The 24193-nt window shown below is 43.0% G+C and overlaps 1 protein-coding gene across 1 annotated transcript in view; it reads right to left on the bottom strand.

Annotated features, from left to right (window-relative positions):
* Window positions 1–24193, bottom strand: part of SCAMP4 (secretory carrier membrane protein 4) — a 588202-nt gene that overhangs the window by 38043 nt on the left and 525966 nt on the right. The window contains exon 6 of the mRNA XM_044053975.1: window positions 7103–7220. Within this exon, the coding sequence (XP_043909910.1) occupies window positions 7103–7220 (118 nt within the window). The remainder of the gene's footprint in view (window positions 1–7102; window positions 7221–24193) is intronic.

Genomic DNA, 24193 nt, shown 5'->3' with positions numbered 1-24193 from the left:
AAGGCCTTTGTCCTGTCAAGGTAGAATCTGAGCTGTCTGTGCACATCTAAAGAGTGCAGGATCCTTTCCCCTTTATTTTGAGGATTGGGAAAGAAGGTTGGCAAATGGATAGATTGGTAGAGAGCTACACTGGACACCACTTTAAGCATAAAAGTAGGGTTACTTCTGAGGGAGACCCTGTCAGCATGAAAAATAATGAAGGGTTCCACAGCCATAAGCGCTTGTAGCTCAGACACTCTTCTAGCTGAAGTGATGGCCAGAAGCAAGGCTGTTTTCCAAGAGAGGAATTTTAACTCAACTGACGCTGCAGGTTCAAAGGGGGGAGCATGAGCTTTTCCAGTACAAAGTTAAGGTCCCAAGCCGGGATGGGTGCTCTCCTTGGTGGCCTTAAATTGTTGGCCCCTCTCAGGAACTGTTTGATGAGAGGGTGTGAGAAGAGAGGTGGCTCAGTGTTGTAATGAGCCAAGATGGCAGAGGCATGGATCTTAATGGAAGAGAAGGAAAGGCCTCTGTGGAGTAGATCTGCTAGGTAATCCAGGATTAGAAGTAAGGAGGGCAGAGCAGTGTCTGCTCCTTTAGAATGAATCCAGGAACAATACCTATTCCACTTATCAGCATAGGATTTCTTTGCACTGGGTCTTCTGGCTTCCAGAATGACGTCCAGTACCTGCTTGCTTAGGCTGGTCACTGGGGGAGAATTCAAGGAATATGCCAGGCTGCAACATTCAGGGTTTGCAGTTGCGGATGCAGGATCTGTCCCTCCTGCTGAGTGAGGAGGGTGGGGATCTGAAGTAGATGCCACGGTGGCACCGGTGACAGGCGGCTTAGTGTGGGTACCAGTGCTGGTGTGGCCAGTCTGGAGCAATCAGGATTGCCGTTGGTCTGTCCTGTCTTATCTTGAATAGTATTTTTGAAAGAAGAGGCAGAGGGGGAAAGGCATAAATTGAGAGGTTTACCCACTGGAAAGAGTACTTTGAGGGGTTGATGAATGAAGAGGATGAGAAGGTTGGATGATGTGGGGATAATGAATTATGAAGTACAATGGATTAGCAAGGAGGAAGTAAGGATAGCTATGAAGAGGATGAAGAATGGAAATGCTGCTGGTTGAGATGACATACCTGTGGAAGCATGGAGGAGTTTAGGTGAAATGGCAGTGGAGTTTTTAACCAGATTGTTTAATGAAATTTTGGAAAGTGAGAGGATGCCTGAGGAATGAAGAAAAAGTGTTTTGATACCGATTTTTAAGAATAAGGGTGCTGTGCAGAGCTGTAGTAACTACAGAGGGATTAAATTGATCAATTACAGTATGAAGTTATGGGAAAGAGTTGTGGAAGCTAGGTTAGGAAGGGACGTGATGATTAGTGATCAGCAGTATGGTTTCATGACAGGAAAGAGCACTACAGATGCAATGTTTGCTCTGAGAGTGTTGATGGAGAAGTACAGAGAAGGTCAGAAGGAGTTGCATTGTGTTTTTATAGACTTAGAGAAAGCATATGACAGGGTGCCTAGAGAGGAGTTGTGGTATTGTATGAGGAAGTTGGGAGTGTCAGAGAAGTATGTAAGAGTGGTACAAGATATGTACGAGGGTAGTGTGACAGTGGTGAGGTCTGTGGTGGGAGTGACGGATGCGTTTAAGGTGGAGGTGGGATTACATCAAGGATCAGCTCTGAGCCCTTTCTTATTTGCAATGGTGACGGACAGGTTGACAGACGAGATCAGACAGGAGTCCCTGTGGACTATGATGTTTGCAGATGACATTGTGATCTGTAGTGAGAGTAGGGAACAGGTGGAGGAGACCCTGAAGAGATGGAGATATGCTCTGGAGAGAAGAGGAATGAAGGTCAGCAGGACTAAGACAGGATATATGTGTGAATGAGAGGGAGGATAGAGGAATGGTGAGGATGCAAGGAGTAGAGGTGGCGAAGGTGTATAAGTTTAAATACTTGGGATCAATAGTTCAGACTAACGTTGAGTGTGGAAGAGAGGTGAAGAAGAGAGTACAGGCAGGATGGATTGGGTGGAGAAGAGTGTCAGGAGTGATTTGTGACAGACGAGTACCAGTAAGAGTGAAAGGGAAGGTCTACAAGAGGGTAGTGAGACCAGCTATGTTATATGGGTTGGAGACAGTGACATTGACAAAAAGGCAGGAGTTACAGCTGGTTGTGGCAGAGTTAAAGATGTTAAGATTTGCACTGGGTGTGACGAGGGTGGACAGGATTAGGAATAAGTATATTAGAGGGTCAGCCCAGGTTGGAAGGTTTGGAGACAAAGCCAGAGAGGCAAGATTACGTTGGTTTGGACATGTGCTGAGGAGGGATGCTGGGTATGTTGGGAAAAAGATGCTAAGGATGAAGCTACCAGGTAACAGGAAAAGAGGAAGGCCTAAGATAAGGTTTATGGATGTGGTGAGAGAGGAAATGTAGGTGGTTGGTGTGACAGAGCAAGATGCAGCGGACAGAAAGAAATGGAAACAGATGATCCACTGTGGTGACCCCTAACAGAACAGCAGAAAGAAGATAATGATGATGACCCAATGGAAGGATAGGGCATCCACTTTCCATGCTCTGCTGTGTGGTGTCCTGGTGCAGAATTTGCTGATCTGGTGATTGTTGGGGGAGGCAAAAAGGTCTACCTCTGGTATCCCCCATTTCTGGGTTAACAGGCTGAAAGTGCTGAGATTTAATTGCCACTCATGTGGATTTAGGAGATTTCTACTTAAGTCATTTGCCAGAGAGTTTTGTTTGTCTGGCAGGAATCGAGATTGCAGATGGATCTGCATGTCCAATGCTGTGTTCCACAGTGTCATGGCTAGCCTGCAGAGTGGGTTCCCCCTGCTTGTTGATGTACCACATAACTGTGGTGTTGTCTGTTTTTATTAGCAGGGGTCCAGGTGAAAGAAGGGATCTGAAAGATGTCAGAGCATGCTGAACAGCCAGCATCTCTTTTTGGGTGATGTGCAGATGACTTTGACTTGGGCTCCAGTGGCCCTGAATACACTTGTCTCCCAGATATGCCCCCCAGGCATAGTCTGATGCATCGGTGGTTAGGGTCTGTGCGGCGTGGAGTTGTGTAAAGGGAAGCCCCTTGTTGTGGTTGCATGCTGATGCTCACCAAAGAAACACTGTCCTTAGACAAGCTATGATAGGTATGGTGGTTTCCAGGTCCTGAGAATGTTGGCACCAAAGACTTTTTAAGTACCATTGAAGTTTCCTAATATGCAGTCTTGCATATGGAATTAGGAGAATGCAAGAGGCCATGAACCCTAGAGCCTGCAGGATTTTCCTTGCAAATAGCTGGGTTCTGGTGGCCATTTGCGTGAAGCAGCCTGTTAGGCTTGTTTTTCTGGAGTAAGAAATGCCATCTGGGAGGCTGTGTCCAAGTTTGCTCCCAGAAATACAATCTTTTGACTGGGTACTAGTTTTGATTTATTTTCGTTGACAGTGTACCCCAGGGAGGTTAGAAGGTTATTTACAAATGTCAGGTGCTACATCAGCTTTTCCTGACTGCCTGAATCAGGCAATCGTCCAAGTAAGGGTATACCTGAATGTTTCTCTGTTTGCAATAGGCAATGGCTGGAGCCAGGCATTTTGTGAACACTCTGGGAGCAGTGGATAAGCCAAAGGGAAATGCAGAGAACTGATAATGCATAGATCCTACCCTGAAACATAGATATTTCCTGCATGATTCCCTGATAGGGATGTGCAGATAGGCTTCTTTTAGGTCTAGGGTGACTAGCCAGGCCTCTTTGGACAGCATAGGAAGAAACTGCTGAAGGGTGAGCATTTTGAATTTTGGTACCACCAGGAAGGTGTTTAGAATGGAAAGATCTAGGATTGGGCGCCAAGTGCCCTCTTTTCTGGGTACCAGGAAAAGTCTGGAATAAAACCCTTAAACTATCTGTCCTGCAGGAAAAGGTTGAATTACCCTTATGGAGAGCAGGGATTGAACTTGGTTTTGTGTCTCTGCCCACTGGTTTGGAGGAAGGTCTTGGAACCCTTTCAGGATTGGCAGTGTGTGGAAGTAAAATTTGTACTCCTGGGATACAATGTTGAGGACCCATCGGTCTTTGGTGATGGAGGTCCAGTTTTTTGCATGGTGGGCACATTTTCCTCCTAGGGGCACGAGCAATCGGATAGAGGTGAGGAGTGGGGTTGACAAGTCATTGTGAATTCTTTCCGTAAGGGGGTGGCTTAGCACTCCCTGTTTCAGAAATGGAGGTACTCCACTGCTTAGATCTCTGCATACCCAGAAACTGTAAACTGGGGGGGGGATCTGTTTCGCTTGGTTCTAGTTTGACATAGCCTTGAGGGGCTGGAAAGGTCCAATGTTTCGAGGGGCAATGCCTACTGAATCTTGGAGGCTGCACCTGCAAAAAGTCTTTGACTACTGCATAGACTTAGCTTTTTCTTCCATCTTTTTTAGAACCTCTTCTGCTTTGGTGCCAAACAAACTGTCTTTATTCAAAGGGGTGTCTAGTAATTTTGATTTGACATGGTCAGGCAAGGTCTGTTCCTTAAGCCAAGCATGCCTTCTCAGTACAGAACCAGTGACTGCTGCCCTGCAAGTTGCTTCTAGGGCGCCAAACCCACATTGCAAGGTATGCTTGCTGACTAGGCTTGCAGAATGCATAAGCTCCTGTAATTCTTTATTTTCTGCACAGCTTGTAAAGGTAGATAATTTATGCTTAAGTTCCATAATATGTTGCTGGTATTTCAGCATGTGAAACTGGCAATTCAATGCCCTAATGGCTAGAGTTGCAGAGGTGTATACTTTTTTACCCCATCTGTCAAAAGCTCAGGAATCCCTGTCCGAAGGGGTGGGATTCTTAGCTGTAGTTGCCTTTATACCTTTAGGCCCTTGGGAAATGACCTCTGGGTCAGCAGTAGGATTTTTGAAAAGAAATTTGTGAGAGTCAGGAATTAGGTAGTACCTGCCTAGTTTCCTTGGAGCAGGGGGTAAAGTATCAGGAGTCAGACTAGATTCCACAAAGACATCATCCCCAACATCCAGAACAGGAGGGATAGTGAAGGGTCTATGTTGTGGCAAATATAAAAATTCTGAGTCTCTTTTTGGACTGAGGATAATCCTGGCATTCCCACTGGAAATGCTCTTTTAAAGTATGAAGGGTTTCACCAAAAGAAAAATCCTCTGGAGGGGAAGCAGAGGGAATGGATTCCTCTGCATCTGAATCCTCATAAACAGATAAAGGCATGACTTCATATTCAGAAATGTCAGAGTCATCCACCTCTTGGTCAGTTAAAGCTGCTGGGGACAAGTCCCTTTTTCTCTTAGCAGGGGAAGGCTGGCTTCCCCTAATCAGCATGATCACGTCTTCTGCCATTTTAAGCATTTGAGATTGTGGCAAGGAAGCAGATGCTTGAGATTGGGTCATCGTTTTTTTGGCACAGCTCGTAGTCTTGGCCTTAGAAACTTGGTAGTTTTGGACAAAACTGAAGACGCAAATGAAGTTATTGGTTTGTGTCAAGTATCGGTAATGCGAAGAACTTCCTCAGAAGCCGGTGCCTGCTCAGCGGCTCCGGACCCATCCAAGGTAGAGACATCCGCAGGTTCCATAGTCAAAGAAGACTCTCGCTGCATACTGGACTCTGAAACCATCTAAGTGGGCATCAGGGGCTGTGAAAGCAGCTGACTGAGTACCAGCAAACTGGCGACTAGCTTAACAGAATCATCGTCAGCAGTTTTGGATCTGTCTTTATCCTTACTTTTTTTTTGGAAGATCGGTAGTCGGACGGCTTACTGAAGTCATTTTGGAATGCAGAGATAGAGAGCGAAAGTATTTAGCGACAATAAGGGCCCAACGATGAATAGTTCGGGCATTGAACAAAGCACAAAACCGACAGAGAGGAACGTTGTGGTCTGGACCTAAACCGGTGATGCAGTAAGAATGGAAATCTCAGTGTGGTATTTGCTTTCCACAGGGGAGACGATTGTTAACTTTTTCTGACATCAGTTAGAGCAAGAAAAAAGGATCCTCAATGGGGTACTTAGCTTTAGAAGACTTCAGGATGATTCAATTGGGAAACGAAAACTCGGGTAGTGGCGGACCGGCACTTGTGCAAACTGCTTCTGCTTCCGGCTTCTCAGCAAGAAAGACTGATATAATGGCATCGGCTGCCTGTTTTTATACCCCCTGACGACCTGGTGTCAGTCCCGGAGTGAGAGAAACTGATGCAGAAATACGAAGTCTCTGATATTCGGGCCAACTGAGGGCTACCTGCAGGCAGATAATCAAAGTGTGATGACTGCAATAGTGAAGCACGAAGAACATCCTGCAGTTTCTGCCTTGTACAGACACATTTCTGTATTAAATCATGGCTACAACGTATTCATGTCTATAATGGCAAAAAAGCTAGCAAGACTATTAACAAAAATGAAAGATATAGTTCAAAGTGAATTTGTAGAGGGGGAGCAGATACTTGGCCACATTAATACAACTCTGATGATTAAGAAATATATGGCGGATAAAAAAGAAATTGCCATCACTACTGGTAAGCCTGTATTCACAGAAAGCATTTTATAGAGTAAGTTGGAAAAGGGTAATGATTGAATTTGTGTTTCCAAACAATGTAATTGAATTAATAAGGACGAAACATACAAGATCAGAAGTAGGGGTGAAACTGTGGGGATTTTGTCTGCTGAATTAGGTTTGCCTAGAAGAATAAGGCAAAGATGCCTTATTTTCCCATTATTTGTAATACACAGAGAACAATTAACTATGAAATAAGGGGTGCAAACCTGTCAAGGAGCAGGACAAAGGATGTTTAAGTATACTGCATAAAATAAGAAGGCTGGAAATGACGATTAGTGACAACACTGGTAAACTATATTCCTCAAAGCAAGTATGGATCCATTTACAAAGGGGTATAATTCAACTTTCTGAATGTGACAAAATGAGCACATTTTGCTCCCATTTTCTGAGGACAGCTTTAGAAAGTCATGGTAGTCGAAGGTGTAGATAAACGGATACTACACGTTCTGGAGAAGAAAAAAAAGCAAACTTCCCCTCTTTCCCACATTACTTTATGCTGGTCCAGTAACCAAAAATTCCAAGAGACAAGTCATATAATCACTTGCAACTTACCCGAAAAAGAGTAAGGGCCATCAGAATAGCACAAAGTGTAAACATTATAGCTGGAAACAACATCACCACTGCCGAGCCGACATTTGTATTGAAAAAAAAGGATGCCGCTATCCAACCACTAGAAAGGAAAATAGAATACAGATTTATACATTTTAACATGTAATGCATCAAAACACCTAAAAAGCAAAGAGACTAGTAAATGACTAATACAAGGACTGTAAAATATTTTGGCAGACCAAGAAACCCTTTCAAGGTGGCAGCACTCATCCTCAGCAATCTAACAGTCCCCATTCAGACTCTGTTAAAAGAGGTACACTATAGAATTAGCAGACAAATGGGGCTACATCATTACAAAACTGTGGCAAAGGTGCACAATAGCAAATAAAATCTTTACCACCACTGAATGATCACCAAAACCATTTCAAGGAGATAATAGCCACAGGACAATACTCTTAAATGAAAGAGCTACTGGTTACTTGAATTTTCATTGATGACAAACAACGTTTCTAGTAGAGATCTTTGTTAAACAGTACAGCCACAGGCACATCCAAGCAGAGCAGCACAAACGTCAATACTCTGCTTGAGCAGCAAGATTGGGAACATTAGCTAGTGCTTTACATGGGACAAAGACCATACAGTTTTTACAGACTCCAACAAGACAATGAACTTCACTTAGGAAAACAGGCAATACAATATGTGCCTTCAGTGGATGCTAATCTCTTCTGGCAGCAAAATTAGTCTTGCTGTTACAGGAAAAAATGCTCTCTTACATAGACTGCATTACTCAATTTGGAGAATTACTTATCTTAAAAGAACTTGGCTACAATGAGACTGCACAGAAGAAACTCTGAAGGGACAAAGGGACTGTGCAACAGAAACTGTTTTACAGTTTTGCAAGAGGAGGGTAACAGATCTGTCCAGAAATTAACATTTGCACAGTGCTGGTCTTCAGAAATTGTAGCATGTGGCCAGAAAGAGAAGTATTTTTTACACTACAAGTCAAAGTTTAAAGTTACTAAAACTGACACAGTCAGTGATAACTGAAATAAGCTTGTACTCAAGTAATTTATTAAAAAGTTTTGATGTCCATGAACAAATCCTTCATTGAGGAAATCTATAAACGTTTGAGGAAGAAGCTTAAATTTGAAGACAAGCATCTTAGTGCTGTAACAAATCACTGCAGCTGACAAAGGAAATAAAGAGCATTCTAAGAAGCCATTACTGCAAGATCAGAACTGGATGTAAATGGGACTTGGCATAACTGACTGTGATCCCTAGAGACTGACATAATTGAAGTAAGTAGTTACTGGCCTTTTTGAAGAAATGCCTGGTTGGGGCGGTGAGGGGACAGTCGTCTAAATAGGGAAACACTCTTGAATCCAAGCAGAGATGAGCTGCTACCATTGCCATGCATCTGGTGAACACCATGGGGATTGTAGGGAGACCAAAGGGCAGGGCTCTGAACTTGTAATGACTGTCCCCCAACCAAAAGTGCAGATATCTCTGGGAGCATCTGTTCATTTTGATATGATAGTATGCATCCTGGAGATCTATACAGCACATCTAGTCACCCTCCTGTAAAAAATGTAGAATGGACTGAACCATGACCATCTAGAACTTAGACTTCTTTACAAACTGATTTAGATTGTTGAGATCTAGAATGGGCCTCTGATTCACAATTGTCTCTGGAACTAAAAAGAACCTGGTCTAAGTTCTGAATCCTCTCTGGCATGGTGGGAGCTCTTGCATAACTCTTTTGTCTAGCAGCTTTTGAACTTCTAGGGCTGGTAACTCCCACTGACTGGGTGGAACATCTGGGAGATTTTTCCATCTGGATGGTGGGATTTGCAGAAAGTGAATGAAATATCTTCTGGATATGACAGATGCCCAGGCTTCCGGGTGCAGGGACACATGCTCCGCGACTGACTCCAGGGAAGAGCAGTCCGGCAACCCTTCATGAGTCCTGAAATGGTCTTTTTTTCCTCCATGCTGATTCCTAGAGAAGGATCTCTGTGATGTACAAAAACAAATTTCCACAGCAGACAAGGTCTTTCCATCTTGCTCACTATAGGAGAGTGTTTCTTTTAGTGTGAGACTATACAGAGAAGATCCATCAAAGGGAGCATTGATGAAATTAGACTTAAAAGGCTCTGTAAAGTAACCCAAACACATGCAGACATGTCTACTGATGGCTATGCCTGAACCCGCCACCTGTTAGGAACCTTCTGCTGCATGAGAAATTAACCTCATGGACTCATTGGAAACTGACTGAAAGGTGGCCAGCTGCACAGAAAAGCATTTAAGTTCCTTGGCCATCATGGACCCTGGAATAGATTGAGAGAGTTCTCTTATCAGGTCCCTCTGCAATCTGGTAAAATGTGCCAGGTATTTGAACGACCATAAAGCAAAGGTTGCTGAGATGCAAACACACTTTCTAAAGCTGGCCATTGCCCTGGGACTCTCTATTAGGGGGATGAACAGAAGGAGCTTTGATCAGCTAGCTCCTTTTGATGGCTGCCTCCACAATCATGGCATTCACAGGAAAGTACAGTTGTGTACACTTATCATAAATGTAGATGTTCGAGTGTATTTCACTGTTGCAGTCATCACATTCGGGTTATCCCTGCCAGGGTAGCCCTCAGTCAGCCCGAATACCAGAGGCTTAGTATTTCTGCGTTGGGTGCCGTCACTCCAGGACTGACGTCAGGTCGTGAGTGATATAAAATAAGGCAGCCAACGCCATTATATCAGTTTTTCTTGCCCTGTCAGGAGCCCCTAATAGGGAGTTAGGTTATGGTGGAAGAACACCACCAGTAGAAAGCAAATACTAAAAATTCCTTAGAGTGAGAGAGAGAGACACACACACAGAGACAGAGAGAGACACACACACACACACACACACACACACACACACACACACACACACACACAGAGAGAGAGAGAGAGAGAGAGAGAGAGACAGACAGACACACAGAGAGAGAGAGAGAGAGAGAGAGACAGGCAGAAAGAGAGAGAGAGAGAGAGACAGACAGAGAGACAAAGACAGGCAGAGAGAGAGAGAGACAGAGAGAGAGAGAGAGAGAGGGAGAAAGAGACAGAGGGAGAGATAGAGACAGAGGGAGAGGGAGAGATAGAGACAGAGAGACAGAGACAGAGAGACAGAGACAGAGACAGAGACAGAGAGAGAGAGAGAGAGAGAGAGAGAGAGAGACAGAGAGAGAGAAGGGGACTGGAGGTAGGGAATCCAGGACTGAAACAGTGAATACACTCCAACATCTACATTTATGGTAAGTGCACACAACTGTACTATGTTCTTCATGTTTCACTGTTGCAGTCATCACATTTGGGTTGATTCCCAATGCTGAAGAAAAAGGGTGGAGGCAGTCAAGAAGACTGGGGGCTGGCTAGGATGTCCTGCAAGACTGTGGTGGCAAAGCTGCCTTGGATTTGAGAAAGGCGGGTGGTAATACTTGGTGAAGGTATGAACTGATGCCCATGTTGCAGCCTCCAGGATGTCCCTGGTGGGGACCCCTCTAAGGAAAGCTGCAGAGGTGGAGGTTGCTCTCGTAGAATGTGTCCTGACCCCCTTAGGGGGAAGTTTCCCATGTTGCTTGTAGTAGAAATGGATGTAGTGTGCTATCCATTTGGAAATGGTTTGTTTGGATATGGCTTTGCCTCTGCTTCTGCAGCAAAGCTGACTAACAATTGCTCAGTCTTTCCAAATGATTTAGTCCTGTCTAGATAGAATCTGAGCTGTCTGTGCACATCTAGAGAGTGCAGTATCCTTTCTCCCTTGTTTTGTGGGTTAGGGCAAATGAATGGATTGGTTGAGAGCCACACTGGACACCAATTTTGGCATGAAGGATGGGTTAGTCCTGAGGGAGACCCTGTAAGCATGGAAAATGATGAAGGGCTCTACAGCCATTAGTGCTTGTAGTTCGGATACTCTTCTTGTTGAAGTGATGGCCAGAAGAAGCAAGGCTGTCTTCCATGAGAGAAACCAAGTCTGCTGAAGCTGCTGGTTCAAAGGGGGGGCAGGGTGAGCTTTTCCAACACAAAGATTAGGTCCCAAGCTGGGGTAGGTGCTCTTCTGGGTGGCCTCAAGTTGTTGGCCCCTCTTAGGAACTGTTTGATGAGAGGGTGTGAGAAAAGAGCTGGCTCTGTGCTGAAATGAGCAGAGATGGCAGAGGCATGAATTTTATTAGAAGAAAAGGATAGACCCTTCTGTAGTAGGTCAGCAAGCTAATCCAGGATGAGAGGTAGGGAGGGCTGTGCCATCCAGGCTCCCTTAGCCTGGATCCAGGTGCAAAACCTTTTCCATTTGTCAGCGTAAGACTTTTTAGTGCTAGGGCGTCTGGCCTCACGTACAACATATAAAACCTGTTTGCTGAGATTGGCAGCTTGTGCAGTGGTCAGGGAATAAGCCAGGTTGCCAGACTGAAGGTCTGCAATTGAGGATGCATGAATTCTCCTTCCCTCTGGGTCAGGAGTGTTGAGATCTGAGGGAGATGCCATGGTGGCAGAGGTGACTGGCTGTGCAGCAGTGGGTACCAGTGCTGGCGTGGCCAGTCTGGGGCAATCAGGATTGTCCTCGGTTTTTCCTCCTTTGTTTTGAGCAGTACCCTTGTAATGAGCGGTAGTGGGGGGAATGCATAGACGGAGAGGGTGACCCACTGGAAGGATAGAGGATCCACTTTCTAGGCCTTGCAGTGAGGCTCCCTGGTGCAGAACTTGCTGAGCTGATGGTTGGAGTGAAAAGCAAAGAGGTCGACCTTCGGGGTTCCCCATTTCTGAGTTACAAGTGTGAAGGTTCTTTGGTCCAGCTGCCACTTTTGTGGGTCCAGAATATTTCTGCTTAAGTTGTCTGCCAGAGAGTTTAGACAGCCTGGTAAAAATAACAAAAATAAACTGCCAAAAAAGCAACAAAGGTGCTGGAGAACATAAACGAAAGGCTTTAATAACGTGAAGCGCTTTTCGTCCAGTACAGTGACTGGACGTCATCAGACAAGTAACAAAAAACACTAAATACCCTTTTATAATCAATTAAAACCATGTGATTCACAACATTAATTAATTAGTAAATTAAACATGTCAATTAATCATTATTAAATACTGAATTCCAAAAAGCAGCCTTAAAAAACATACCTAAATGCAAACATACAAAACAATGTCGAATCTCTAAAGAAAAACTTTCTAAAAATAGTTTCTTTCTTTAAAAAAAATATATATATATTACAGAATCCAAAATACATTTATAATTTATAATTATATTTATAATGAATTTGTATATATGACCAACTCGTGTATGGTTAATTACAAATATAAAAACACATACTTTTTTACTATTTACTATTGTTAATATCATTCCGTTCATAACTCAAAAACAAAATAAAATACTAAATCAATAAACAAGAGCTATAAACCTGAAAAAGCATCTATTTCATGTGATACATAGCAAAACACTGTGACAAAAATGAATAAACAATCATCTGTTTAAACTCCTCAATTTCAAAAAACAGGAGATAGAACAAGTTTCATTCAAACCTGGGTAATGTTAGGAGTTAATGTTGTTCTAAACAGTATATAAAGAAAGGTTTTACAATTGATACAGTTTTACTCTGTAAAGGCTGAGTGTGGCTGAGGCGCCAAGAGAAAATTAATTGTGGAATTAAATTGCTTTTGGTGAACATAAGAATGCATTTTCACTGGTTCTTCTTTCGCTTTGTTGTTGTATGGTTTTCAAGTGGTGTTTTGGTAGTTTTAAGATTTCTACATGACCAGTGAATCCTTGTGTTCCTTTCCCCGGATTTTTCGGGAAACTGTTATGGAATTAATACAAAGAAATGAACAAACTAATGGTCGTTTGGATATGCAACATATGGGAGAAAGTGAAGGTGGTGTATCCAGTTATCAAAATAACACTACTCCAGAAGTACAGTCCAGTACTGTGTTGAGTGTTTTAAAGAAATGGGAAGATTCCCGACAAAGAGTGACTGTTAATCCTTTTGCTGCAGTGGGTAAAAAAACAGAAGTTTCTTTGTTGCCAGCAACACAGGAACTATGTTCCCAGCTAGAAAAATTAATATTTAGGGAAACTGCCATATTTTATAATATGAACAGTCTTCAAAGATATCAGGAATTACAAATTATTCCACGGGGACTATGTGCAGTAAAAAGTCCTTCTACTCCTTTTGAGTTGTCAGAGGAGCAAGAAATTAAATTTCAGGAAAGATGGATAGCAGCAGCACATCCGTGTAGTACGGAGTGGGTAACTATACTTATAGAGAGAGACAATTATAAAAGGAGTAAATTAATGGCAGAAACCAAAAGGATATGTGATGAAATAACTAAATTAACATCTAATACTGCTTTGGAATCATTTTTATTTAACATCAATGATAGATTGTCATCTTTTGAAAAAGATTTAGTTAATTGAAATAAAAATAAACTGCAGAGGGACATCAGAGATTATGAACGAAAAAAAGTTTTTTTTTGCTTTTGACCAAACCAAAACAGAAATGCCGTAGAGTCAGTTTTCAAAAAGATCATAATACATCTGGGCAGCTAAGGAATAGAAGCTTTTTCTCGGGGGAGAGTGGAGCATCTTCAGTGGAGGAAGAAGAACAGGTAGAACAGGAATTTCCAAATCTTCCTAGAGCTGGTGATGCTGAATCTTTTCGGAGGACATTCCGAGGTATTAATGGCCAGAACAATGGAAATAGAAAACGGAGCTGGCAGGGCCAGGATAACTACAGAGACCCGAGATATGACAGATATAAAAGAGGCAAATGGACGAATTAACCAGGTAGACTGTATTGATTCTTCACAATATGTTGTAAATTTGTCTAATTATGTTTTTGATGACAGAAATATCTGTGTTACAAAAGGGTATTAAATTTATACCTACAGTATTACCGAGGACATATGAGGTGAAAGGGGAAATTTTTAAATTAGTACGTAAAATGCAGCTGAAAGATTATTTTTCTAATTATGAAAGTAAGAATGATAATATGCTTAATATAACAACAGATTCTAGCAATGAAGATAGCTTTTACTCGTGATTCTGGTGGCGAAAGTAATGCGCATCACTTACTTGATACAAGTAAGTTACCATTGAAAAGTATGTTTATGCCGCCCTGTAAAAATGTTCATACACAACGTTTCTCTAATGCATTTAACTTAATATTGGAAAAAGAACTTGGTGAGTTTAAGACAATAGAAAAGGAATATAATTTAACTAAAACTGAATGGACTAAATTAAAACAAATGAGTATGAATGATGATATAGTGTTTAAATCCTCAGATAAGGGAGGCAAATTAGTGGTAATGAATTCCTTAGATTATTATCAAATGTGCATGTGCCATTTGAATGACACAGAAACTTATAGTAAAGTAAATGAAGCCACTTTGATATAGGCACAGCAAGATTTTGAAGCCTTGTTAAATAAAGGGGTTAGACTACATTATTTTACGACTAATGATATTACAGCTAAATTTATTTTACGACTAATGATATTACAGCTAAATTTATTATGAAGGAAAATACAGTGGCAAAATTTTTTTGTGTCCCTAAAATTCATAAAGGGTTAAATAAACCTCCAGGTCGACCTATAGTGTCAGCAATAGGTTATTTCTCACAAAAATCTTTGTTGTTTTTTGCATGAATTTTTGAAAGAGAAAGTCTTCCAACTTCCCTCATATATCAAGGATTCTTTTGATTTTTTGCATAAAATGAAAGGAATAGGATGGACAGAAGATATGTATTTCATAACAGTGGATGTGGTTAGTTTATATACAAATATACAACACTGTTATGGTTTAGAAGCAATACAACATTTTTGGGGGGACAATCCCAGGACACATTATGTTAAGGAATTGTTATATTTTTGTTTAAAAAATAATATTTTTGAATTTGATGGTAGTCTGTATAGACAGAAGAAAGGTACAGCAATGGGGGCAGGTTTTGCCCCTGCATACGCCAACCTATTCATGGGGTTGGTGGAGCAAGTACATATATACAGAAGCACATTTTTTAGAAGTTTTGTTATTAGATATTTTAGGTTTATAGATGATTTGATTTTTGTTTGTCGAGGAGGTAGGAATCAAGTAAATGAGTTTATACAATACCTTAATATTAATAAATATGATATTCAATTTGATGGAGTCCAAGTAGGCTTGAAGGTAAATTTCTTGGACATAACACTTGAGGGGAAGTTGGGAGCTGAAATCTATACTAAAATACATAGAAAGTTTGATCAGGTTAATTTAATGTTACATGCTAGTAGCTGTCACCCCTATCATGCATTAACTTCAATTCCCTATGGGGAAAAGTTATGAATTAAAAGACTGTGCAATAATAGAAAGGAAGCATGTGAAGAAGCTAGGAAGGTTGCTGCTTTGCTTGTAGAGAGGGGTTATAACCCAGATATAGTGTCTAAAAGTTTTCTGAAAATTTTTGAGAATACACAAACAAAGAGTTGTAGATCGAGGAATACCAACAGTAAAGATAAAGGAAAAGAGATATCTGAGTATAATTCTTTATTTTTTTGTTTCCAAATATACCTTGTTTTCTGAGAGGTTAAATTAACTAGTTAAAGGATACTGGGAACAATTAAAAAAGGAGGTTCCTTCACTTCTTCAAACAGAATTGAAATTTACATATCCAAGGGGAAGGAGTCTTAAAGACTTTTTAGTCCATTGTAAATATTTTAAACCAAAGGATAGAATTATAAGAAATTTAATGAGAATGGGAACTTTTCCATGTGGCAAATGTTCAATTTGTCAGTATATTACAACAAGTTTTGATATAATTAATAGAAAACAATTTACTACTCGGGGTATATATTCTTGCATTAGTAGAAATATTTATGCTATAGGGTGTTCATGTGAGAAATATTATATAGGTGAAACTAAAAGAAGTTTGGAAGAAAGAGCAAAAGAGCATGCGAGAGATATAAAGAAAAATAAGAGTATTAGCCCTGTAGCAGAACATTTTAATACAGTACACTTGGGGGACTTCAGCAGTTTTAAAATAACAGTTTTGGAACAAATAGTACAACAATATGAAAGTGGTGAGATGCTAAAACATTTATTGAGAAAAAGGGAATCTATTTTTATCATTAAATATAATACTTTACAAACCTATGGATTAAATAAAGAATGTAATTGGCAAAGTTTTATTTAGAGGGTGCTTTACTTTAAGATAAAGTAGTGCTTAGTTTTAATTGAATGTATGTAATTATGTAATTAATGTTGTTCTAAACAGTATATAAAGAAAGGTTTTACAACTGATACGATTTTACTCTGTAAAGGCTGAGTGTGGCCGAGGCGCTAAGAGAAAATTAGTTGTGGAATTAAATTGCTTTTGGAGAACATAAGAACGCATTTTCACTGGTTCTTCTTTCGCTTTGTTGTTGTATGATAGGAGTTAAGCCTGAGCTGCCACAAAAGTTCAAGTTTTTCTTTTCTTTTTTCTTTACAGGAGATAGAACAAGTTTCATTATTTCAGTATTTAATAATGATTAATTGACATGTTTAATTAATTTTCTAATTAATTAATGTTGTTGTGAATCACATTGTTTTAATTAATTATAAAAGGGTATTTAGTGTTTTTTGTTACTTGTCTGATGACGTCCAGTCACTGTTCTGGACGAAAAGTGCTTTACATAAAGTCTTTCGTTTATGTTCTCCAGCACCTTTGTTGCTTTTTTTGGAGTTTAGAGAGCCTGGCAGGAATTGTGCTAACAGGTGGAGTTGCATGGCTGAGGCCGTTGCCAAATGGTCATGACGAGCCTGCACAGAGGGTACTAGTCAGTCCCTCCCTGCTTGTTGATATACAGCATCACAATGGTGTTGTCTGTTTTCATCAGTGGAGCCTCCAGGAGAGGAGGGGTCTGAAAGCTGATAGTGCATGCTGGACAGCTAACATCTCTTCTTGGTTGATGTGCAGATGTATTTGATGTGGGCTCCATTGGCCCTATATGCACCTGTCGTCCCGGTGTGCACCCCAGGCATAGTCTGATGCATCTGTGGTGAGGGTCTGGTCGGCGTGGGTTGTGAGAAGAGTAGTCCCTTGTTGTGGTAACATGCTGCTGCCCACCAAAGAAAATCTTTCCTTAAACAAGGTATCATTGGTATAAGAGTTTCCAGGTCTTGAGAGTGTTGACACCAAAGGCTTTTTAGGTACCACTGTAGTTTTCTCATACGCAGTCTGGCACAAGGAATGAGTACAATGCAAGAAGCCATGAACCCCAGAGCTTGCAGGATTTTCCTTGAGGATAACTGGGGTCTGGTGACTAGTTGAGAGAAATAGGCTGTAAGGTAGGTTTGCTTTTCTGGTGTAAGGAATGCCATCTGGGATGCTATGTCCAGGCTTGCTCCCAGGAATATAATTTTTTGGGTGGGTACTAGTCTGGATTTCTTTTCATTGACAGTACACCCAAGGGAGGTCAGTAGGTCCTTTACAAAGGCCAGATGCTTGAGCAGCTTTTCCTGACTGTCTGCCTGAATTAGGCAGCCATCTAAGTATGGATAAATTTGAATATTTCTTTGTCTGCAAAAAGCAATGGCGGGAGCCAGACATTTTATGAAAACTCTGGGAGCAGTGGATAAGCCAAAGAGAAGCGCAGAGAACTGAAAGTGCAGTGATCCTGCCCTGAAACTTAGATATTTCCTGCATGATTCCCTGATTGGGATGTGTAGGTAGGCCTCTTTTAGGTCTAGGGTGGCTAACCAAGCATTCTTGGACAGCATAAGTAGTATTTGCTGGAGGGTGAGCATTTTGAATTTTGGTATCACCAGAAAGATGTTTAGAATGGACAGATCGAGGATGGGGCGCCAGGTGCCCTCTTTTCTGGGTACCAGGAAGAGTCTGGAGTAGAAACTCTGGCCTATCTGTTCTGCAGGAACATGCTCTATCACCCTCATAGAGAGCAGGGAAAGGACTTGTTTTTTGGCCTCTGCCCACTGGTTTGGGGGAAGATCTGGGAACCCTTTTGGGGTTGGTAGTGTGTAGAAATAAAATTTGTATCCCTGGGACACTATGTTGAGAACCCAGCGGTCATTGGTAATGGTGACCCAGGTGCTTGCGTGGAAGAAGGGTTTTCCTCCTAGGGGCAAGTGCAGGTGGGCAGAGGGAGGGGGTGGAATTGGAGAGTCACTGTGAGTTCTTACCATGAGGGGGTGGTGCTTAGCACTCCCTGCTTTTGAAGAGGAGGAATTCCATTGCTTAGATCTCTGCATTCCCTGGGGCTGCTGTCTGGAGGGCCTGCTTCCCCAGGGTCTGGGCTGAACTGACCTGGAGAAAGCTGGAAAGCACCAGTGCTTGGAGGGGCAATGCCTACTGAACCTGGGTGGCTGAACCTGCAGGAAGTCCTTAACTGTCTGCATAGATTTAGCTTTTTCTTCCATCTTTTTTAAGACCTTGTCCGCCTTGGTGCCAAATAAGTTGTCTTTGTGCAAGGGTGCGTCCAATAATTTGGATTTGACATGGTCTGGCAAGGCCTGTTCCTTAAGTCAAGCAAACCTTCTAAGGACAGAGCCAGTGACTGCTGCCCTGCAAGATGCTTCTAGGGCATCAAAACCACACTGTAAGGTGTGCTTAGTTACTTGACTTGCACAATGCATTAACTCTTGTAACTCTGTATTTTCTGCACAAGCAGGAAAAAATTATATTTTTTGTTTGAGGAGCTCCATGATATGTTGCTGAAATTTCATCATACGGAACAGACAATTTAGTGCTCTAATAGCAAGAGTAACAGAGGTGTATATTTTTTTACCCCATCTGTCTAATGTTCGGGAATTCCTATCTGAGGGGGGTGGGATTCTTAGCAGAAGTTGCTTTAATTCCTTTAGGCCACTGAGAAATAACCTCAGGGTCAGCAGTAGGATTTTGAAAAGAAATTTGTGAGAGTCAGGGACTCTGTAGTACCTTGTCAGGTTTCCTGGGAGCAGGAAGGAGGGTGTCTGGAGTCAAACTAGATTCCATGAAAACATCATCCACAACATCCAGGACAGGAGGAATGGCCAGAGGTCTGTGCTGTGGAAGATCTAAGAATTCCCTGCGTCTCTTTTTAGACTGAGGATAGTCCTGACATTCCCATTGGAAATGCTCCCTTAAAGTATGTAGGGTTTCCCCAAAATCCTCTAGTGGACAGGATGAAGGAATGGATTCCTCTGCATCAGAATTCTCATAAGCAGAGAGGTGTTGCATGTCTTCATATTCAGATGCCTGAGTCTCATCGGACTCAAATTCAGATAAAACTACTGGGGACAAATCTTTGTTTCTTTTGGAAGTGGTAGCTTGGCTTCCCCTGATCAGCATTATAAGGTCTTCTGCAGTTTAAGCATTTGACACTGAGGCAAGGAAGCAGGTGCCTGAGACTGTGGTTCATACCCTGGACCTTAGAAACTTGGTAGTTTTCAAAAGAACAGTAGACGCGAAAGAAGTTGTCGGTCTGTGTCGAGAATCAGTAGTGCGACGTACTTCCTCAGAAGCTGGTGCCTGCTCAGCAGCTCCGGATCCATCCAAGGTAGAGACATCTGCAGGATCCTTAGTCAGTGTAGAGTCTTGTGGCATACCGGACTCCGAAAGGGTCTCGGTAGCGACCTGCGAATCCGTAGAAGTGGGCATCAGGGGCTGCGAAAGCACCTCACTCAGGACCAGAGAACTGACGACTAGCTTGACGGAAGCGTCATCGGTAGGTTTGGACCTGTGTGGTCTGTTTCTGTCTTTCTCCTTGCATTTTTTTGGAAGATCTGCTGTCAGATGGCTTACCGAAGCCATATCGGAATTCGAGGACTGAGAAAGTACAGTTGTGTACACTTACCATAAATGTAGAAGTTCGAGTGTATTCACTGTTGCAGTCATCACACTTGGGTTATCTGCCTGCAGGTAGCCCTCAGTCGGCCAGAATACAAGAGTCTTGGGATTTCTGTGTCGGATGCGGTCACCTCTTCTATGATGTCAGGTTGTCAGGGGGTATAAAACATGCAGCTGACACCATTACATCAGTTTTTCTTGCCCCAAATGTCAGCAGCCCCCAAAACAGGAAGCTATTAAATGGTGTGGAACACCTCCAGTAAAAGTAAATACCCCTGCCATAAAAGATGGCCATAAAGAGGATAGATAGAAAGGATAGAGAAAACCAGGGGATGGGAGGGAAACCAGGACTGCAACAGTGAATACAATCGAACATCTACATTTATGGTAAGTGTACACAACTGTACTATGCTCTTCGTGTTTCACTGTTGCAGTCTTGGGTTGATTCCCAAAGCTGAGGAAGGGTGGAGGCAGTCAAGAAGTGCTATGACTGGCTAGCAAGCCTTGTAAGACTGCTGTAGCAAATCCAGCTCTGTACTTAGAAAAAATAGGCAAGTGGTAATGCTTGGTGAAGGTGTTTACAGAACTCCAGGTTGCAGCTTCTAGGATGTGCCTGGAACGGACTCCCCTGAGCAAAGCTGCAGAGGTTGAGGTAGCCCTAGTGGAATGAGTTCTGATCCCCTGTGGGGCAGGTTTTCCATGGTGCTTGTAGCAGAAATAGATGCAGTGTGCTATCCATTTGGAAATGGTTTGCTTTGAAATGGCCTTGCCCTCTGCCCCTGTAGCAAAGCTGACTAGCAGCTGGTCAGATTTTCTGAAAGGTTTAGTCCTGTCAAGGTAGAGCCTGAGCTGTCTGTGCATGTCCAAGGAGTGCAGGATCCTTTCCCCTTTATTCTGTTGATTAGGGAAAAAGGTTGGCAAATGGATGGATTGGCTTAAAGCCACACTGGATACCAACTTGGGCATAAAGGATGGGTTAGTTCTGAGGGAAACCCTGTCATCGTGGAAGATAATGAATGGTTCAACAGCCATAAGGGCCTGCAATTCAGGCACTCTTCTTGCTTAAGTGATGGCTAGAAGTAAAGCTATTTTCCAAGAGAGGAATTTTAACTCTGCTGAAGCAGCAGGTTCAAAGGGTGGAAGCGTTAGCTTCACCAGTACAAAGTTAAAGTCCCAGGTCAGGGTGGGAGCTTCTCCTAGGGGACCTTAAATTGTTAGCTCCTCTCAGGAACTGTTTGATGAGAGGGTGAGAAAAGAGAGGTGGCTCAGTATTATAATGAGCTGAGATGGCAGAGGCATGAATCTTAATTGAAGAGAAGGATAGACCTTTGTGGAGCATTTCTGTTAAGTAATCTAGTATATGAGGTAAGCTGGGCACACGTGTCCATTCCCTGAGTCTGGCTCCAAGAACAGTATCTTTTCCACTTTTTCGAATAGGATTTTCTAGTACTAAGCCTCCTTGCCTCAAGGATGACATCCCGCACCTGTTTACTGAGGGTTGCTGGTGATGAGTTCAGGGGATAAACCAAGCTGCTAGGTTCAGTGTCTGTAGCCGAGGATACAAAATCTGGCCCTCCTGCTGGGACAGCAGGAAAGGGGTCTGAGGCAGGTGCCATTGTGGCACTACTGTCAGACTGCACAAGAGAGGGTACCAGTGCTGGCGTGGCCAGTCTGGTGCAATCGGGATTGTCTTTGGCTTGTCCTGTTTGATCTTTAGTAGAACCTTTGAGAGGAAGGGCAGAGGAGGAAGGCATAGATTGAGAGGTTTTTCCCATGTAAAGGACAGGGCATCCACTTTCCATGGATAGCTGTGGGGAGTTCTGGAGCAATCTTTACCAATAGTTGTCCTGGAAGAATAAGGCCTTTGAAGGCTGTCAGAGCATTCTGTACAGCTAACATTTCTTTTTGATTGATATGCAGGTGCATTTGCTTTGGGCTCCATTTGCTTTGAATGCATTGTCCTGCCATGTGAGCCCCCCATGCATAGTCTGATGTGTCTATTGTTAGGGTTTGGATGGCAGGGGGCTAAGTGAAAGGGAGTACCTTGTTGTGGTAGCAGGCCTCTGCCCACCAAAGGAACTTTGGCCTTAGGCAAGGAATGATAGGAATTAGAAGTTATGTACTTACCATAACGTTCCATCTGAGTAGGTGTATTCATTTGTCTGCAACCTGTGGGTATGGATCCGATATCGGATCCGAACCGGCATGGTTTATCCAGCTATGGATCCGAGCTCCTAGCTCCTCCCCTCACCCATAATGCCCTGCTCTCCCTAGATGACCTCAGATCGAGTTTGCCCTGTATCAAACACCCTAATCAAGGGTAAGACATTCTATGCAGGAACTGACAAGGCCAGGGGGATAGGAGGGCGGGATGGTTGCAGACAAATGAATACACCTACTCAGATGGAACGTTATGGTAAGTACATAACTTCTAAATCTGAAGTAGGAGATTCATTTGTCAGCAACCTGTGGGACAGAGTCCCCAGCTACCTGAATCTTGGGCGGCCATCATGGAAGGATGTTCCGGAGCACCGCGGAGCCAAAGGATGCTCTACCTCTAGACGTGATATCCAGCTTGTAATGAGAAATAAAGGTATGAGATGAAGCCCAAGTGGCCGCTGAACAAATGTCATCCAGAGGTATCCTAGCCTTAAAGGCTGCTGAGATAGAAACAGACCGGGTTGAATGAGCATGAACTCCGTCCGGTGCGGGCCTCCCAGAAGCTTGGTAAGCTAGTAGAATACACTGAAAAATCCATCGTGACAAGGAGACTTTTGAAATTGGTTTACCCAGATTGAATTTGGCAAAGGAAACGAACAACTGATCGGATTGCCTGTGACCAGCTGTCCTGTTAAGATAAAAACAAAGCTGCCTGTGAACATCCAATGAATGCAGCTTGTACTTGCCTTTGTTCTGATAATTAGGAAAAAAAACGGGGAGGTTGATGGACTGATTAATGTTTGCTTCCGAAGCTACCTTAGGAAGAAAGGAGGGATTGATCCTGAGGTACACACGGTCCGGATGGAAGATCAAGTAAGGCGGCTTTATGGAAAGGGCTTGAAGTTCCGAAACTCTTTTGGCTGAAGTAATGGCTACTAAAAATGCAGTCTTAAGAGATAAGAATTTTAGATCTACAGTGGCGGGAGTGGTCAAGGCCTGAAGAACCAAAGAAAGATCCCATGGTGGAACCGCCTGTTTGACAGGGGGTCTAAGCAGAAAGGTGCCTTTTAGGAAGATTTTACATAACTTGGCAGACATAAGAGGTCCAGAGTCATGACCAACATGATAATGAGAAATGGCCGCTAGCTGAACTTTGACCATGGAACTACTGGCACCATCATTAAAAAGAGTGGTAAGGAAATCTAGGACCACGGGAAGAGGTACCGTGAAGGGATCTAGACCTTGCCGCTCTGCCCAAATAGAGAATCGCTTCCATTTACTGCGGTAAGTTTTTCTGGTAGAGGGTTTATGCGCCGCTACCAGGATAGCCTTAACGGGAGAAGAAATACCGGGAGTCCTAATTAGGAGTGGAACTGGAGCAGCCAAGCAGTTAGCTTCAGGTTGTCCAGGTTCGGAGATGGTAGGTTCGATGAGTGTGTTATCAGATCCGGGATGGGATCTAGAATCCAAGGTGGATTCACTGAGTGAGACCTTAGGTAAGGGAACCAGATCTGCCGAGGCCAGAATGGGGCTATGAGGATCATTCTGCACCCCAACCGAGAGACTTTCTGAAGAACCTGGAGCATCAGAGGTAGAGGGGGGTATGCGTACAGAAGACCGGGAGGCCAAGCATGCACCAGAGCGTCCCTCGGGGAATCCCCTGGTGGAGGGATTTGAGCGAAAAAACTGTCGCACTTGGTGTTTAAGGGAGAAGCAAAGAGATTGCAACAAGGAGTTCCCCACCGTGCGAAGATACGTTTCGCTACTTGAGCATTGAGAGACCACTCGTACGGGGAGAGAATGGTGCGACTGAGCTTGTCCACAAGGATGTTGGACCGACCCGGAATATGCATTGCGATGAGAAAGCGGTTGGTGGAGATCGCCCATTCCCACACTCTCATGGCTTCCCGACATAAAGGGTAAGACCTGGTTCCCCCCTGTTTGTTGATGTACCAGACCACTGACATGTTGTCTGATTGAATTGCAATTGTTCCCAGGGGAAGAAAGGCCTACATTGCTTGCAACGCCAAGAGCACGGCCCTCATCTCCAGAACATTGATATGCAGGGAGGTCTCTGATTCGTTCCACGTGCCTTGGACCGTCCGTCCCGC

This window comes from Protopterus annectens, chromosome 13.part0, assembly GCF_019279795.1.
Source record: "Protopterus annectens isolate FY-2018-M chromosome 13.part0, PAN1.0, whole genome shotgun sequence".
NCBI classification, from domain to species: domain Eukaryota; kingdom Metazoa; phylum Chordata; order Ceratodontiformes; family Protopteridae; genus Protopterus; species Protopterus annectens.
This window is presented reverse-complemented; position numbering and strand designations above follow the sequence as displayed.